The 14,198-nt window shown below is 52.7% G+C and overlaps 2 protein-coding genes and 1 long non-coding RNA gene across 12 annotated transcripts; 2 read left to right on the top strand and 1 right to left on the bottom strand.

The window, feature by feature from the left end:
• Positions 1–391: 391 nt before the first annotated feature.
• On the top strand, positions 392–7,202 carry SLC37A4 (solute carrier family 37 (glucose-6-phosphate transporter), member 4). 6 transcript variants are annotated; one of them, XM_011926915.1, is made up of 11 exons: positions 392–449; positions 562–744; positions 1,977–2,319; positions 3,115–3,347; positions 3,670–3,913; positions 4,462–4,620; positions 4,869–4,954; positions 5,476–5,589; positions 5,799–5,864; positions 6,228–6,366; positions 6,480–7,202. In XM_011926915.1, the coding sequence occupies exons 3-11, from the start codon at positions 2,172–2,174 to the stop codon at positions 6,644–6,646; spliced, it is 1,356 nt and encodes a 451-aa protein (XP_011782305.1). In that variant the 5' UTR covers positions 392–449; positions 562–744; positions 1,977–2,171; the 3' UTR covers positions 6,647–7,202. The 6 variants fall into 6 exon arrangements, with proteins under 6 accessions (XP_011782305.1, XP_011782310.1, XP_011782309.1 ...); XM_011926916.1 differs by having other exon boundaries at positions 426–449; positions 562–1,017; XM_011926920.1 differs by lacking the exons at positions 562–744; positions 5,799–5,864 and adding an exon at positions 2,690–2,789 and having other exon boundaries at positions 1,977–2,149.
• Positions 7,203–8,207: 1,005 nt separating this feature from the next.
• On the bottom strand, positions 8,208–13,727 carry TRAPPC4 (trafficking protein particle complex 4). Of its 5 annotated transcripts, none has more exons than XM_011926912.1 (5): positions 13,190–13,727; positions 12,847–13,021; positions 11,889–11,992; positions 10,271–10,283; positions 8,208–8,558 (listed from the first exon to the last, which is right to left on the bottom strand). In XM_011926912.1, exons 1-5 carry the CDS (start codon positions 13,362–13,364, stop codon positions 8,480–8,482), a joined length of 546 nt encoding a protein of 181 aa, XP_011782302.1. In that variant the 5' UTR covers positions 13,365–13,727; the 3' UTR covers positions 8,208–8,479. The 5 variants fall into 5 exon arrangements, 4 of the variants coding, with proteins under 4 accessions (XP_011782302.1, XP_011782301.1, XP_011782304.1 ...); XM_011926911.1 differs by having other exon boundaries at positions 10,271–10,397; positions 13,190–13,671; XM_011926914.1 differs by having other exon boundaries at positions 10,271–10,397; positions 12,976–13,021; positions 13,190–13,635.
• LOC105501110 lies at positions 13,460–14,196 on the top strand. Its single transcript, XR_001000138.1, has 2 exons — positions 13,460–13,876; positions 14,105–14,196. It is a non-coding gene; the product is annotated as an uncharacterized LOC105501110 (long non-coding RNA).
• The last annotated feature ends 2 nt before the right edge of the window (positions 14,197–14,198 follow it).

Raw genomic sequence — 14,198 nt, 5'->3', positions numbered from 1 at the left:
GGAGCTTGCAGTGAGCTGAGATTGTGCCACTGCACTCCAGTCTGGACGACAGAGCGAGACTCCGTCTCAAAAAAAAAAAAAGGAAAGAAAAAAAATGCTGTGTTATCTTACAACACCTTTCCCAGACTCTGAGCAACTTGGGAACAATGATTATCCACCTTAGAGTTCCACGTATTTTGTAGAGGAAGGCACTCACTAAACACATGGTTTGCTGAATGCAACCACTTAAGAATTGGACATGCCGTGCCCAACCCCTAAGGGGCGCTGTGCTGGTCCAAGGAGCAGCGTGACCGGCGGAAGGGAGTAAGTCTATGTCCCCGGCATGTGGGGCGGAGAACTCCACTTGCCCGCAAACGAAGAAGCAAGAGAAGACCACGCCCCCGCCCGTCGCGCATGCGCAGCCTTCGCTGGCCCCGCCCCGTCCTATTCGGGCTCCCGCCTCTGTTCAGGTAGGGGCGGTATGCGGGGGAGGGGCGTCACCTGAGGGCGGGGCTCTCACGTCTTGGGGATCAATTGTTGGCGAACCGCAACTTCCGATACGACCCGGAGCTGTTCCTGCAGTTCCGGAGACAATTCATGGGTCTTGGGGGCACCGAGGCGCTGCCCCTGACCAGCACAAGACCCCTTTCTATGGCGCCAGTCCTGTGGTCTCCGCACCTCTCCAGCTCCTGCACCCCCGGCCCCCGTGGTTCCCAGCCGCACAATCGCGTGTCCTGAGTAGCGTGAGGACACGGGGCTGGGCAGGTGCCAGGAACCCGCCGCCTCTCCTCCTCCCCCGCCCGCCGCCTGGCCCTCCCCTACCAGGCTGAGCCTCTGGGTGCCAGAAGCGCGGGGCCTCCGGGGAAATACGTGCGGTCCCTCGCTGCGCGTGCGCCTACGCCTTCTGCTCCAGTTGCTTTCCCAATTGAGCGGAAAAGCCGGGGCATGTTGCCGGGGCCCGGGGCTGGACGGTTGTGCACCTTCCCGCCCACGGGCTGCCCAGTCCCTCTGCTTGCGGCCCCTGCCAACGTCCCCCAGGTTGGAAACCAGACCCTGCAGCCCCCAGCCAGCCTGAAGGAAGCCCAGACTGACGTCGCAGGGTAATGGGGACCCCAGAGCTTAGCAGGGCTTTCTGTGTGACACCGTGGGACCTGAACTGGGGAGGTCCCCTTTGCTTAGAATTACAGGGGGCAACTGTAGGAAACAATTACATATATTATGTGCTAAGGATTGAGAGTTCCATGGATTGAGGCCCTCTCTAGAAGGCTTACAAGTGGGGTAGACGGGGTATGTGTCTGACTTTGTGTTTTGCTGCGGTGGTGGTGAGTGGGTGTAGAAACTAACCTAGTGCCAAGTGCAGTGCCTGTCAACTAGTAAGTTAAGAAACCTTCCATGTGCCGGGCGCGGTGGCTCAAGCCTGTAATCCCAGCACTTTGGGAGGCCGAGACGGGCGGATCACAAGGTCAGGAGATCGAGACCATCCTAGCTAACACGGTGAAACCCCGTCTCTACTAAAAAATAAAATACAAAAAACTAGCCGGGCGAGATGGCGGGCGCCTGTAGTCCCAGCTACTCTGGAGGCTGAGGCAGGAGAATGGCGTGAACCCGGGAGATGGAGCTTGCAGTGAGCTGAGATCCGGCCACTGCACTCCAGCCTGGGCGACAGAGCGAGACTCCGTCTCAAAAAAAAAAAAAAAAAAAAAAGAAACCTTCCATGAATGAATGAGAAGGTTCTGTGACTGAGGGAGCAGGGCTGGAGAGGGCATCTCTGCTCATCCCCCCCCTGCCTCCCCTGGGCTCATGCAGACAAAAGTAATTAGGTTGAACCTTTAATCAAAGCTGATTTCACAGGCAAGCAGGCATGATAGAGGAGGTAAAGGCAGAAATCCTGGGGACACAGGGTGCTGGCCTGGCTCACAGGCATGCCTCCTTCTGGGACCTCCTCCACCCCCTACAGTTTGGCGATCAGTCATCTCTTGTTTTCTTGTCTCCCTCAGGACACTGGGTCCCCTAGGAGCCTCCCCAGGCTTAATGATTGTCCAGGAGGTGGCTATAAAGGGAGCCTGGGAGGCTCGGTGGAGGAGGGAGCAGAAAAAACCCAACTCAGCAGATCTGGGAACTGTGAGAGCGGCAAGCAGAAGCTGTGGTCAAAGGCTGTGCGTCTTGGCTGGTAGGGCCTGCTCTTTTCTACCATGGCAGCCCAGGGCTACGGCTATTACCGCACTGTGATCTTCTCGGCCATGTTTGGGGGCTACAGCCTGTATTACTTCAATCGCAAGACCTTCTCCTTTGTCATGCCATCATTGGTGGAAGAGATCCCCTTGGACAAAGATGATTTGGGTGAGCCCTGAAACAGCAGGGTGGTGGGCCTGGGGACACTGGGTGTTTGTGTACGGGCATGTCGTGTGGGTGGAGTGTCTGCGCAGTAGAGGCCAGGTGCCAGATAAAGAGGCTCTGAGATCCATGGATGTGGGTGCATGCAGGGCTAAGGAGGGCTGCTTATTTGATGTGTGTGGATGTGTGTGTGCATGCCCCTGGAGGCACTGTTTATTCTGAGAGTGTTTGAGGGGCTTCTGAGCATGGTTTTCACATCTGTTTGGGTGCATGTGGATGGAGGCTTCGGGGTGAGTGCTGGCTACTGACACTGTGAACACTGGGAACTAAAAAGTTGGCACAATGATTTCATGTGGCCTGGCATGCTACCCTTCAGGAGGGACAGGGTCCCTGACTCCAATCCTGAGCCCTTTGCCCCATGTTGGGTGGTGGAGCAACAGAACTGCTAGAGGCCCGGGGTTGGCATCCAGGGTGAGGTGGGAAATCCCATATGCAAATCCCAGGGATGGGGAGCTGCCATGTCCTGCTCCCTTTTTGTTTCCTGACAACTGTAGCTGAGAATCATGGGTCAGTCTGGGGCTAGTGCTGATGGTGAGGCAGGAGAAGTGGCAGAAGTAGTAGGGCCCCATGAGTGAGTGTCCGATTGCAGCGCAGGCTCCTCCTGTTCCTCTGGGAAGTAACCTGTCTCACCCCACTGGGCACCCCTACCCACCTGACCCCATGCCTTCTTCCATTGCTCCTGTGTTTCTCCCCTGGTCCCTAACCCCTAAATGTACTGTTCCCTGCTCCCCTCCCCTGCAGGGCTCATCACCAGCAGCCAGTCAGCAGCTTATGCTATCAGCAAGTTTGTCAGTGGAGTGCTATCTGACCAGATGAGTGCTCGCTGGCTCTTCTCTTCTGGGCTGCTCCTGGTTGGCCTGGTCAACATATTCTTTTCCTGGAGCTCCACAGTACCTGTCTTTGCTGCCCTCTGGTTCCTTAATGGCCTGGCCCAGGGGCTGGGCTGGCCCCCATGTGGGAAGGTCCTGCGGAAGGTGAGTGTTTCCAAAGAGCCTGTTTGGATTGTCATAGAGGACGCCTAAAGAGCATGTGGGAGCGCCCCTTCTTACCCACCACCTCCGTACCCAACCCAGAGCAGGTTCCTGAGCAGTTCCTGGCCAGCTCCTATTGCTTGTCAAGATATTTTAGGAGGCTGAGAGTGGTGGGATCAGGTGGCAGAGGAGGGAACTGCCCTGCCAAACAGAAGCGCCCTCTCCCTCCTCCCTGTAATGTGAGCTTCTAGGGCTGCCCCACCTGACCCCACCCTCAACATGGGCAGTAGGCTGGACACCTATGTTGTTGCCCTCTGCCCCACAGTGGTTTGAGCCATCTCAGTTTGGCACTTGGTGGGCCATCCTGTCAACCAGCATGAACCTGGCTGGAGGGCTGGGCCCTATCTTGGCAACCGTCCTCGCCCAGAGCTACAGCTGGCGCAGCACGCTGGCCCTGTCTGGGGCACTGTGTGTGGTTGTCTCCTTCCTCTGTCTTCTGCTCATCCACAATGAACCTGCTGATGTTGGACTCCGCAACCTGGACCCCACACCCTCTAAGGGCAAGAAGGGTAAGCCCTCACCCAAGCCAACCACTGGGGCACTCATTCAGCAGGCAGATTTTTGTTGAAGACTAGGCGTTTGCCTGGTCCTATGCTAGTCAGTGGATGTGGGGGAAGGAGTGGTAACGAAGGCTGCATGGGGAGTGGACAAAACTCCATCCCAAGAGGCAGTTAAGTACTGGACAAGTGGCAGAGCCAGCAAGAGCTGTGACTCACGTTATTTTCTGGCCTTTCCTCACAGCAGCACAGACTTCCCTGTCCTGAATAGATAGAATCATGAGCTTTAGTGGCTTGGGCCTGTTTGATCCTGTTTGTCTTTCATTCATTGAGCTTGGTCCTTAAGTGGCTTGGTCCTCCCTGGTCCTGTTTCTCTTTCATTCATTGAGCTTGCAGCGGAGAAGGGGAGAGGAGAGCAGTGGGGTGAGGGAATACCCTTCACGCTGATCCTGGCTGTGCAGATGGACTCTGCCCCTGTAACTGGTTAATGAATGTTGGGGGCTCAGGTTTGGGAGAGCAGTCAGGGCAGAGCCTGACACCCAGCCTCTTCCTACCTCCAGGCTCCTTGAAGGAGGAGAGCACCCTACAGGAGCTGCTGCTGTCCCCTTACTTGTGGGTGCTCTCCACTGGTTACCTTGTGGTGTTTGGAGTAAAGACCTGCTGTACTGACTGGGGCCAGTTCTTCCTTATCCAGGAGAAAGGACAGTCAGCCCTTGTAGGTAAGATGAGCATGGGGACAAGGGTGGGCATAAGGAGCAGGAACCAATGCAGGGGATGGAAATTCAGGCCTTGCTTCCCTTTATCCTCTTAATTCGTTCCTTGAGGCTGGCCACTACTCAGGCAGCTATGGCCAGTCACCCATGGGAACCCTGTACCTCTCCAGGTTTAAGCCATTGTGGGACAACCCCAATGTGTAACACCCTCCCACCCTTCCCTTCCCTCTTCCTACCACAACTCCCCACTGCAGGTAGCTCCTACATGAGTGCCCTGGAAGTTGGGGGCCTTGTAGGCAGCATCGCAGCTGGCTACCTGTCAGACCGGGCCATGGCAAAGGTGAGCGGGCAGAAGGGACAGGAAGGAGAAGGGTCCCTTTCAGTCTTCACAGCATGGCTGGGATAGGCACTTGAGAGATGGGAGTCCCAGGGCACAGGCAGGTTGGCATCTGCTGGTTTAGACCGGGTGAGGAGGGAACGATTCCGGGCAGGTCTTAACTTTCCTACAGTTGTGGAGGTGAGGCTCTTGGGAGAATTTTAACTGATGTGAAGGACAGCCAGAATATTTCTTAACTTAGCTATAGGTTTCTCCACAGCCCCAGGAAAACGGGCTGGGAACAGACTAGGTGCACTCCCCAGCACGTGTCCTAGACCTGCCCCATGGGGGAGGAAGGGATGTTGTGGAGTTTGGCCTCAGAATGTAATGAGCAGGTCCCAGGGCCTCCCAGAGCTGCCCAGGGCCAAGAACTGAGGTGGGATTGCCAAAGACCTGTCAGCAGAGGCCCTGCCGTATCAGAGTCCAGGGATGGGGGTTCTCTGCCCTGTTCTGAGGGTGTGACATTGCTGGGACTGTATCCATAGGCGGGACTGTCCATCTATGGGAACCCTCGCCATGGCCTGTTGCTGTTCATGATGGCTGGCATGACAGTGTCCATGTACCTCTTCCGGGTAACAGTGACCAGTGACTCCCCCAAGGTAATTAAGAAAGGCCTGGCTCACAGCAGGGCACAAGGAGAGAAAGCAAGGGCCACTGACTCTCTCTTCCTCTCCTGGCTCTAGCCTGGGCCAGTCTTTTCTTTGCCTCTCAGATTCCTTTTTCAGTTCTGATTGGACCGTTCCTCTCTGTGTCTGGGTTCTCCTCCTCCACTCTGGGCCTGGTTTTCTTTTTTCCTGTGCTCCTCTAGGACGTTGCTTTCTGGACTCCAGCTCTTCACCCTCTCGCAGAGCTCACAGGCTTTACAGAGCATGAGGTGCCTTAAAGATATCTCTGGTTTTTCTCTTGGTCTGTCTTACCTTTGTCCTACCCCTTTGCCTTACCCCTAGCCAGTCCAATTTGTGTGAATCCTGAGGACAGCCTCTAGCTCGGAGGGATGACTTCTGTACCTCCTTTCCTTGTCCACCTAGGTCCCTGGGTTTGCTCAATGTGGCATCTACTACTCTAGCTCTGTACTGTCAATTGTGTTGGGGAGTGGGAGGGAAAGGGTCACTTACTTACTGTCCCTTTATGACTACTGTTTGTTCCTGGGGACCAAGTCTTCTTCCTCGCTTTGGCAGGGGTGGGCAGGCAGGTCAGCTTTCCAACTCTGAATGCCACTCCACTCTGCCCTTGGCAGCTCTGGATCCTGGTATTGGGAGCTGTATTTGGTTTCTCCTCGTATGGTCCCATTGCCCTGTTTGGAGTCATAGCCAACGAGAGTGCCCCTCCCAGCTTGTGTGGCACCTCCCACGCCATTGTGGGACTCATGGCCAATGGTAAGTGTTACCTTCTAGAGTCTCTCCCTCACCCCCACCCGTGCTTTGCATATAAACCAGTGAGAAGCTGGAGCTAGCACCCCTGGCTTATGTTCATCCCCTTCCCCTGACAGTGGGCGGCTTTCTGGCTGGGCTGCCCTTCAGCACCATTGCCAAGCACTACAGCTGGAGCACAGCCTTCTGGGTGGCTGAAGTGATTTGTGCAGCCAGCACAGCTGCCTTCTTCCTCCTACGAAACATCCGCACCAAGATGGGCCGAGTGTCCAAGAAGGCTGAGTGAAGAGAGTCCAGGTTCCAGAGCACCATCCCACGGTGGCCTTCCCCCTGCACGTTGTCGGCGGGGAGAAGGCCAGGCCTGCTTGGCTAGCCCTGAACCTTTCACTTTCCATTTCTGCGCCTTTTCCCTCACCCAGGTGGCGCTGGAAGCTATCAGTGGCTAGTGAGGTCCCAGTTTCCCGGGTCTTATGCTCTATTTAAAGGTAACCTTTGGCCCTAGACTCCCTTAGCTCCTATTTCCTGCCTTCAGACAAACAGGAAACTTCTGCAGTCAGGAAGCCTCCTGTACCCTTCTTCTTTTCCTAGGCCCCATCCTGTCCCCATCCTACCCCATCCCCACCTGAAGTGAGGCTATCCCTGCAGCTGCAGGGCACTAATGGCCCTTGACTTCTGCTGGGCCCTAAGTCCTCTCAGCAGTGGGCGACAGCTGTTGCTAATACCTCAGACTCCAGGGAAAGAGAGGCGGCTATCACTCTCACTGTACCACTAGGCGCAGTTGGGTATAGGTGGGAAGAAAAGATGACTTGTTATAGGAGATTAAAACTAGATTTGATACTGAACACTGTCAGTGATTCATTTTTTCAAAGTGAGACAGCTTCCTTGGGAAATACTGTCGATACCTGCTCTTTCCACCCCAAAAGAGAAAGACTTCATTTCCCTGGAATCGGGAAGCTGAAGTGTAGATGGACTCCTTTAAAGCTCATGCCTCCTTTGCCTTCACCTAAACACTGAATAGTTCAATGACTATTTTAGAGATAAAGCTATTGGGTTGTGGACAGGTTAAATAACTTGATGGAGGGAGGAGGAAGTGTAACAGTGGTTTACTGAGTGTGTAGTCAGAAAGCCTAGGTTCAAACCCATACTGTCAGTAACTAGCTTGGAAACTTTGAGGCAGAAAGTCTGCTAAATCTCGTCTGTAACAAAATGTACCCCCTGGACTTAGGGTGAAGATAAGTGAGATAAAGCAGGAATGCCTGACTGTAAGTGCTTGATATATGTTCCAACATCATCATCATTTATTTTTATTTTATTTATTTTTTTGAGACGGAGTCTCGCTGTGTCGCCCAGGCTGGAGTGCAGTGGCGCAATCTCGGCTCACTGCAAGCTCTGCCTCCCGGGTTCACGCCATTCTCCTGCCTCAGTCTCTGGAGTAGCTGGGACTACAGGTGCTCGCCACCTCGCCCGGCTAGTTTTTTTGTATTTTTTTTAGTAGAGACAGGGTTTCACCGTATTAGCCAGGATGGTCTTGATCTCCTGACCTCGTGATCCGCCCATCTCGGCCTCCCAGAAAGCTGGGATTACAGGCTTAAGCCCCCGTGCCTGGCCCATCATCATCATCATAACAGCCACCACCACGGCCACCACCACCCCAGGACCCCAAGAAATCAGCAGCAATTCTGGGACTAGATCCAATGCTCATGCTTCAAAATCTTTATGTTCATTTATTTAATGAACACATACTTGTTATGTTTTTTACTAGAACATAATCATCTTCCCAGAATTCCCTCACCATTTTTGTCTCCCTTCCTTTACCTTTCCCCCAAAACCATAGATTAAGATAGAGAGCAAACACCAAGAGCAAAGGAATATTTATTACAACATTTATGGACCTAGCTCCTCCAAAAATAAATCCATACAGAGTTGGAAAGTAAGACAATGGTATATACAGAAGGAAAGAATATAGTGTTAAGGCTCAGGAATCAGTTTTGTCTTCAGGATCAGCATTCTCCCATTTTCAAGCGCACTAACAAGGCTGCTGGAATTTCCACTGGAGTATAAATAGCAGTATTCCTTTTGCAGGAACTCTCAGAATTTGGGGGTCCATCACAGGTTCAGTCTATGACCCAGGTCCAAAAGTTCCAGCCTTCTCTGCCACCTCCAGGGCTAGCTTCAGGTTCTGGTCAAAGAGCTCACACCTAAACCAGGCCCAAGGTGGGAAAAAAAGCGTGAGGCCTGAGGCTTTCTCCCCACTTAAGCCAGGGGAAACTGCTTGAAGAACAACATATATCATGGAAGGCTGAGGTGGATGGATGAGCTGAGGTCAGGAGTTCGAGACCAGCCTGGCCAACATGGTGAAACTCTGTCTCTACTAAAAATACAAAAATTAGCTGGGCATGGTGGCAGGCGCGTGTAATCCCAGCTACTCTGGAGGCTGAGACAGGAGAATCACCTGAACCCAGAAGGCAGAGGTTGCAGTGAGCCGTGATCGCACCATTGCACTCTAGCCTGGGTGACAAGAGTGAAACTCTGTCTCAAAAACAAACAGGCCGGGCGCGGTGGCTCAAGCCTGTAATCCCAGCACTTTGGGAGGCCGAGACAGGCGGATCACGAGGTCAGGAGATCGAGACCATCCTGGCTAACACGGTGAAACCCCGTCTCTACTAAAAAAATACAAAAATCTAGCCGGGCGAGGTGGCGGCGCCTGTAGTCCCAGCTACTCAGGAGACTGAGGCAGGAGAATGGCGGGAACCCGGGAGGCGGAGCTTGCAGTGAGCTGAGATCCGGCCACTATACTCCAGCCTGGGTGATAGAGCGAGACTCTGTCTCAACAAAAAAAAACAAAAACAAAAACAAACAAACAACAAAAAAAAACCAAAAAAATGACATAAACTCCAAGGAAAGACTGTTTTCTCTAAAGAGTCACCCAGGCTGGAGTGCAGTGGCACAATCTCAGCTCACTGCAACCTCTGCCTTCCAGGTTCAAGTGATTCTCTTGCCTCAGCCTCCAGAGTAGCCGGGATTACAGGTGCACACCACCACACACGGCTAATTTTTGTATTTTTAGTAGAGATGGGGTTTCACCATGTTGACCAGGCTGGTCTCAAACTCCTGACCTCAAGTCATCTGCCCGCCTCGGCCTCCCAAAGTGCTGGGATTACAGGCGTGAGCCACCGCACCCAGCGACTGTCTTATTTATTTAGAGATACTATCTTGTTCTGTTGCCCAGGCTGGAATGCAGTAGCACAAGCATGGCTCACTGCTGCCTTGACCTTCTGGGTTTAAGCAATCCTCCCACCTCAGCTTCCTTAATAGCTGGCACTATGCGTGTCTGCCACCACACCAGGCTAATTTTTTTTTTTTGTAAAGATAGGGTCTATGTTGTCCAGACTGATCTCAAACTCCTGGGATAAAGTGATCCTACCCCCTCCGTCTTCCAAAGTGCTGAGATTACACACGTGAGCCACCGGCCTGTCCTTCTATCTTACTTAAAAGTAATACTCAGCCAGGCGCAGTAGCTCACGCCTGTAATCCCAGCACTGTGGGAGGCCAAGGCGGGTGGATCACCTGAGGCCAGGAGTTCGAGACCAGCTTGACCAACATGGTGAAACCTTGTCTTTACTAAAAATATGAAGTTAGCCAGGCGTGGTGGCACATGCCTGTAATCCCAGCTACTCGGGAGGCTGAGCCAGAAGAATTGCTTAAACCTGGGAGGCGAAGGTTACGGCGAGCCAAGATTGCGCCATTGCACTCCAGCCTGGGCAACAAGAGCGAAACTCTGTCTCGAAAACAAACAAAAAAAGTAATACTCTACTATGCTTCAATTAACTTTGGACAGAGCACACAGGGAGGGGCAAGGAGGCTTGGGGTAAGGAGGCTTTAACCAGTATCTGGAAGTGGAGCCACTTACCTGATGGGCATTTCTAAGGAGTAGAATGGATTCTTAAGGGCAAAGTCTGAGTAAATCTCATAAATCTTTCGGAGAAGAGAATCTATTCCAGCTTGCCTAGGATCTGCTAGAACCACAAACTTGATCCCTGGAGAGAGACCAAGAATGGTTACCAAAGGGTAGACACTGGAGCAAATAGTGTCATCCTGTATTTGTACAGCACTTTCAATTTTGCAAAACACTTTTATAAGCCCATTTTAATTTTATTCTTTTTACCACATAATGCAGGAAAGGCAAGACTTTGAATCTACCAATGAGACCAGAGAAGTGAAGTAACTTTATTATGTCACCCACCTGATTAAGACCAGGCTTTGAGTTCTAGCTCTACTACTTACTAACAGTTTTGAAGTCCGTCAGCAGAAACATTGCCAGGCAAGGGACAAACTCAGGCAGTTTTCAATAAATTAAGGGGGTGAAGCAATGACACTCGCAATCCAAAGGTCATATCCATTTGGCTTTCACATTTTATTTTGGAAAGACATTTAACACCTTCCAAAGTACATGCAACAGGACTAGCATTAAGGTGAGTTTTATCTGAACACCAGATAACCTGTGCTGAACATGCTGGGTGGCATGGACAAAATCAGTTTCAGATTAAATATTGGTTTTGTATTCGCAAAACAAACAAACAGATGTGTCTGCAGAATTGTGCCAGGAAGGTCAGGCACGGTGGCTGATGCCTCACTTTGTGAGGCTGAGGCAGGTGGATCACGTGAGGTCAGGAGTTCGAGACCAGTCTGGCCAACATGGTGAAACCCCCTCTCTCCTACAAAAATACAAAAATTAGCTGGGTGTGGTGGCATACACCTGTAATCCCAGCTACTCAGGAGGTTGAGGCAGGAGAATTGCTTGAACCTGGGTGGCAGAGGCTACAGAGAGCCAAGACATTGCCACTGCACTCAGCCTGGGCAATAGAGCGAGACTGCATCTCAAAACAAAACAAAAAAACCCCACAAAAAATTAGCTGGGGGTGGTGGCGGGCATCTGTAGTCTCAGCTACTTGGGAGGCTGAGGCAGGAGAATTGCTTAAACCCAGGAGGTAGTGGCTGCGGTGAGCCAAGATCATGACACTGCACTCCAGCCTAGGTGGCAGAGTGAAACTCCATCTCAAAAAAAAAGAATTGTGGGCCGGGTGTGGTGGCTCATGCCTGTAATCCCAACACTTTGGGAGGCCGAGGCGGGCAATCACCTGAGGTCGGGAGTTTGAGACCAGCCTGACCAATATGGAGAAACCCCGTCTCTACTAAAAATATAAAAATTAGCCGAGTATGTTGACGGATGCCTGTAATCCCAGCTATTTGGGAGTCTGAGGCAGGAGAATCGCTTGAACCCAGGAGGCAGATCACGCCACTGCATTCCAGCCTGGGCAACAAGAGTGAAACATCTCAGAAAAAAAAAAAAAAAGATAATTGTGTCAGGAAAAGTACACCCCCTCTTCTTGCTTACCAAAGGTGTCTTTGGTCAATCCCCTCCTCCCACCTTCACCACACTCCTCTGGCCCACCTGGAGATGCAAACTTGTCAGTGTCTCTTCCCCACCTTCTCCATCACACTCCTCTGGCCTCCCTGGAGATGCATACCTGTCAGTGTCTGGTAGCAGTGCAGTTTGAATGTGTCTGTCTCCAGCATCTCAATGCCTGAGCTTCCCTGTTCAGGAGACAGCTGGGAGCCGATGGCAAAGAGCCTATATGCAAAGAAGGCAAAGTTGCTCTAAGGCAGGAGTGCTTCTCAAACTTCCACTGACGTGTCCCTATTTGCTGAGGAGTTAACATTATGGCCTGGGACAATCAGGAGAAGTAGTGTGAACTGTCTGGCAGTAGTGTCAAAATTTTTAAGTTCATCTGAATTCTGTGAATACTTTACATTCATACTTTGTTTTAAGACATTTTACATCTAAAACTGGATAAAATGATTACTCTAGGAATGTGTGCCACGCTTACTAAGCTTGTGCTTTTAAGCAAAAGCTGGCGCATCTGATACCACAATTGAGAGCAGGAAAAGATTTTTTAAGATCATTTAGTTAAACTGGCTTTCTTTAAATATGAAGAAACTAAGGCTCAGCGAAGAGAAGTTGACTTTAAGTAAGATGACACCTCGGCCGGGCGCGGTGGCTCACTCCTGTAATCCCAGCACTTTGGGATGCCGAGACGGGTGGATCACCTGAGGTCAGGAGTTTGAGACCAGCCTGGCCAACAGGGCAAAACCCCGTCTCTACTAAAAATACAAAAATTAGCTGGTCCTGGTGGTGTGCGCCTGTAATCCCAGCTACTTGGGAGGCTGAGGCAAGAGAATCGCTTGAAACTGGGAGGCAGAGGTTGCAGTGAGCCAAGATCGCGCCACTGCACTCCAGCCTGGGTAACAGAGCGATACTCCGTGCCCCCTCCTCTTCCCTCCCCCCCCCAAAATATGATGACACCACTGCCACTATTACCTAAAATCTAGATCTGGATCGGTTGCGTTTTTCATAACCCCAAAATGACGATTTAAGAAAAGGTAGACAAATTACAAGCGCTGCCGTTCAGGAGACGGGGGACTTACGAGTGGAACATGGAGGCCAGCATGAGCTTCTCATTAGAAGTGAGGCGGGGCCGGCCAAATCGAATGGACACCGGGTAATTAGCAGGGTTACCCAGATACTCCAGCACCTCTTTCCCGTCAGCCGTGTACTTGCCGTTCACGTCCATGCCATTGATGGCCAGCACTGCATGGCCCACTGCAGAGGTGAAGCTAATGGTCAGCGAAGCTGCAGCCCCGGGATTCCGCCGCGGGGACAAGGGACCCGACACCACTCCCTTTCCCCCAGCCCCGCACCTACAACCAACCCACTTCCGCAGCACTGGGGCCCGTCCCACCCCCCGCCCCCGGCCCGAGCCCAGCCCACCTCGGATGCCATCCCGCTGGCCGAAAGCAACCAACACACGCTCATCGTGTAGCTTGAGCAGCAGATCCAGCGGGTAACTGAAAGTTTTCTCAGCCTCAGCCCGTGGCGCGTAGCTGTCCAACTGGTAAATCAAGCCGCCAGCTTTGTTCACCACATACACACTAAAAATCGCCATCACTGCCGCTGCCGCTCGGAAACTGTCATTCGGCCGCTACCCGACCGCCCCTCCCCGGAATCGCATCACAGCACTTGCCCCCGGCCCCACCCCAGCCTCCTCCCCCTCCCAGGCCCTGCATGCCGCCACCTGTGGCGCCTGCGCATTGGGGGAACACGCTCGGGCATAAGTAGTACCGGAAAGTTAGTTGCCGAGACCTGGTGGATTGTTTTCCGTTTATCAGTGCCGGAAAACAGTACTACAGTACTGCGTCACAAGTAGCCCAGACTCCGACAACCTGGGGCGGTATTTAGGCGGTGCGGCTTGGGAACTGGAATTCACTTCCTGTCTTCCTCCTGAGGCTAGAGGGCAAAAGCTTCACCGTGGGACTTCCTCCGCCTGGCTCCGCCTCTTGCCCCGGAAGTACTCAAACGGACGGCGGTTTCTGGGCCCGTTTCTGAGCAGCGCTTCCTTTTTGTCCGACATCTTAGCAAGTCTGTGGTGTCCGTTGCTGCTCTCCGAGCTTCGCAATGGTAAGCTTCAGGGGTATGAACTCGCCGGGGTTCTTGGGTTTGAGGACTCAGTGGGGAGAGCCTTCGGCGGGAGTGCTCCTTGGCCTGCCGGCCTTGGTTGCAGGGCCGTCGCGGTTATTGCTTCGCCCATGTGCTCGGGTGGTGGAGTTTGCGGGGGCTGAGGGCACAGTATTAGGGGAGTTTGGGGCTACTTGAGGACCTGGTTGCATTCCCGCTGCCCTCCTACAGCCGCCCAAGGACGACAAGAAGAAGAAAGACGCCGGAAAGTCGGCCAAGAAAGACAAAGACCCAGTGAACAAATCCGGGGGCAAGGCCAAAAAGA

The sequence above is a fragment of the Colobus angolensis genome, unplaced genomic scaffold, assembly GCF_000951035.1.
Source record: "Colobus angolensis palliatus isolate OR3802 unplaced genomic scaffold, Cang.pa_1.0 Scaffold7, whole genome shotgun sequence".
NCBI lineage: Eukaryota > Metazoa > Chordata > Mammalia > Primates > Cercopithecidae > Colobus > Colobus angolensis.
This window is presented reverse-complemented; position numbering and strand designations above follow the sequence as displayed.

Bases quoted from the DNA above. Each gene is read 5' to 3' on its own strand.
- SLC37A4 (XM_011926915.1), top strand. From the start codon at position 2,172: ATGGCAGCCCAGGGCTACGGCTATTACCGCACTGTGATCTTCTCGGCC. The intron at 5,865-6,227 runs GTGCCTTAAAGA...TGCCCTTGGCAG, and splicing joins CAGGCTTTACAGAGCATGAG to CTCTGGATCCTGGTATTGGG. The intron at 6,367-6,479 runs GTAAGTGTTACC...TTCCCCTGACAG, and splicing joins TGTGGGACTCATGGCCAATG to TGGGCGGCTTTCTGGCTGGG.
- TRAPPC4 (XM_011926910.1), bottom strand. From the start codon at position 13,364: ATGGCGATTTTTAGTGTGTATGTGGTGAACAAAGCTGGCGGCTTGATT. The intron at 11,993-12,846 runs GTAAGTCCCCCG...CTTTGCATATAG, and splicing joins CTGGCCTCCATGTTCCACTC to GCTCTTTGCCATCGGCTCCC. The intron at 10,398-11,888 runs GTATGCATCTCC...GTCTCTCTCCAG, and splicing joins CTGCTACCAGACACTGACAG to GGATCAAGTTTGTGGTTCTA.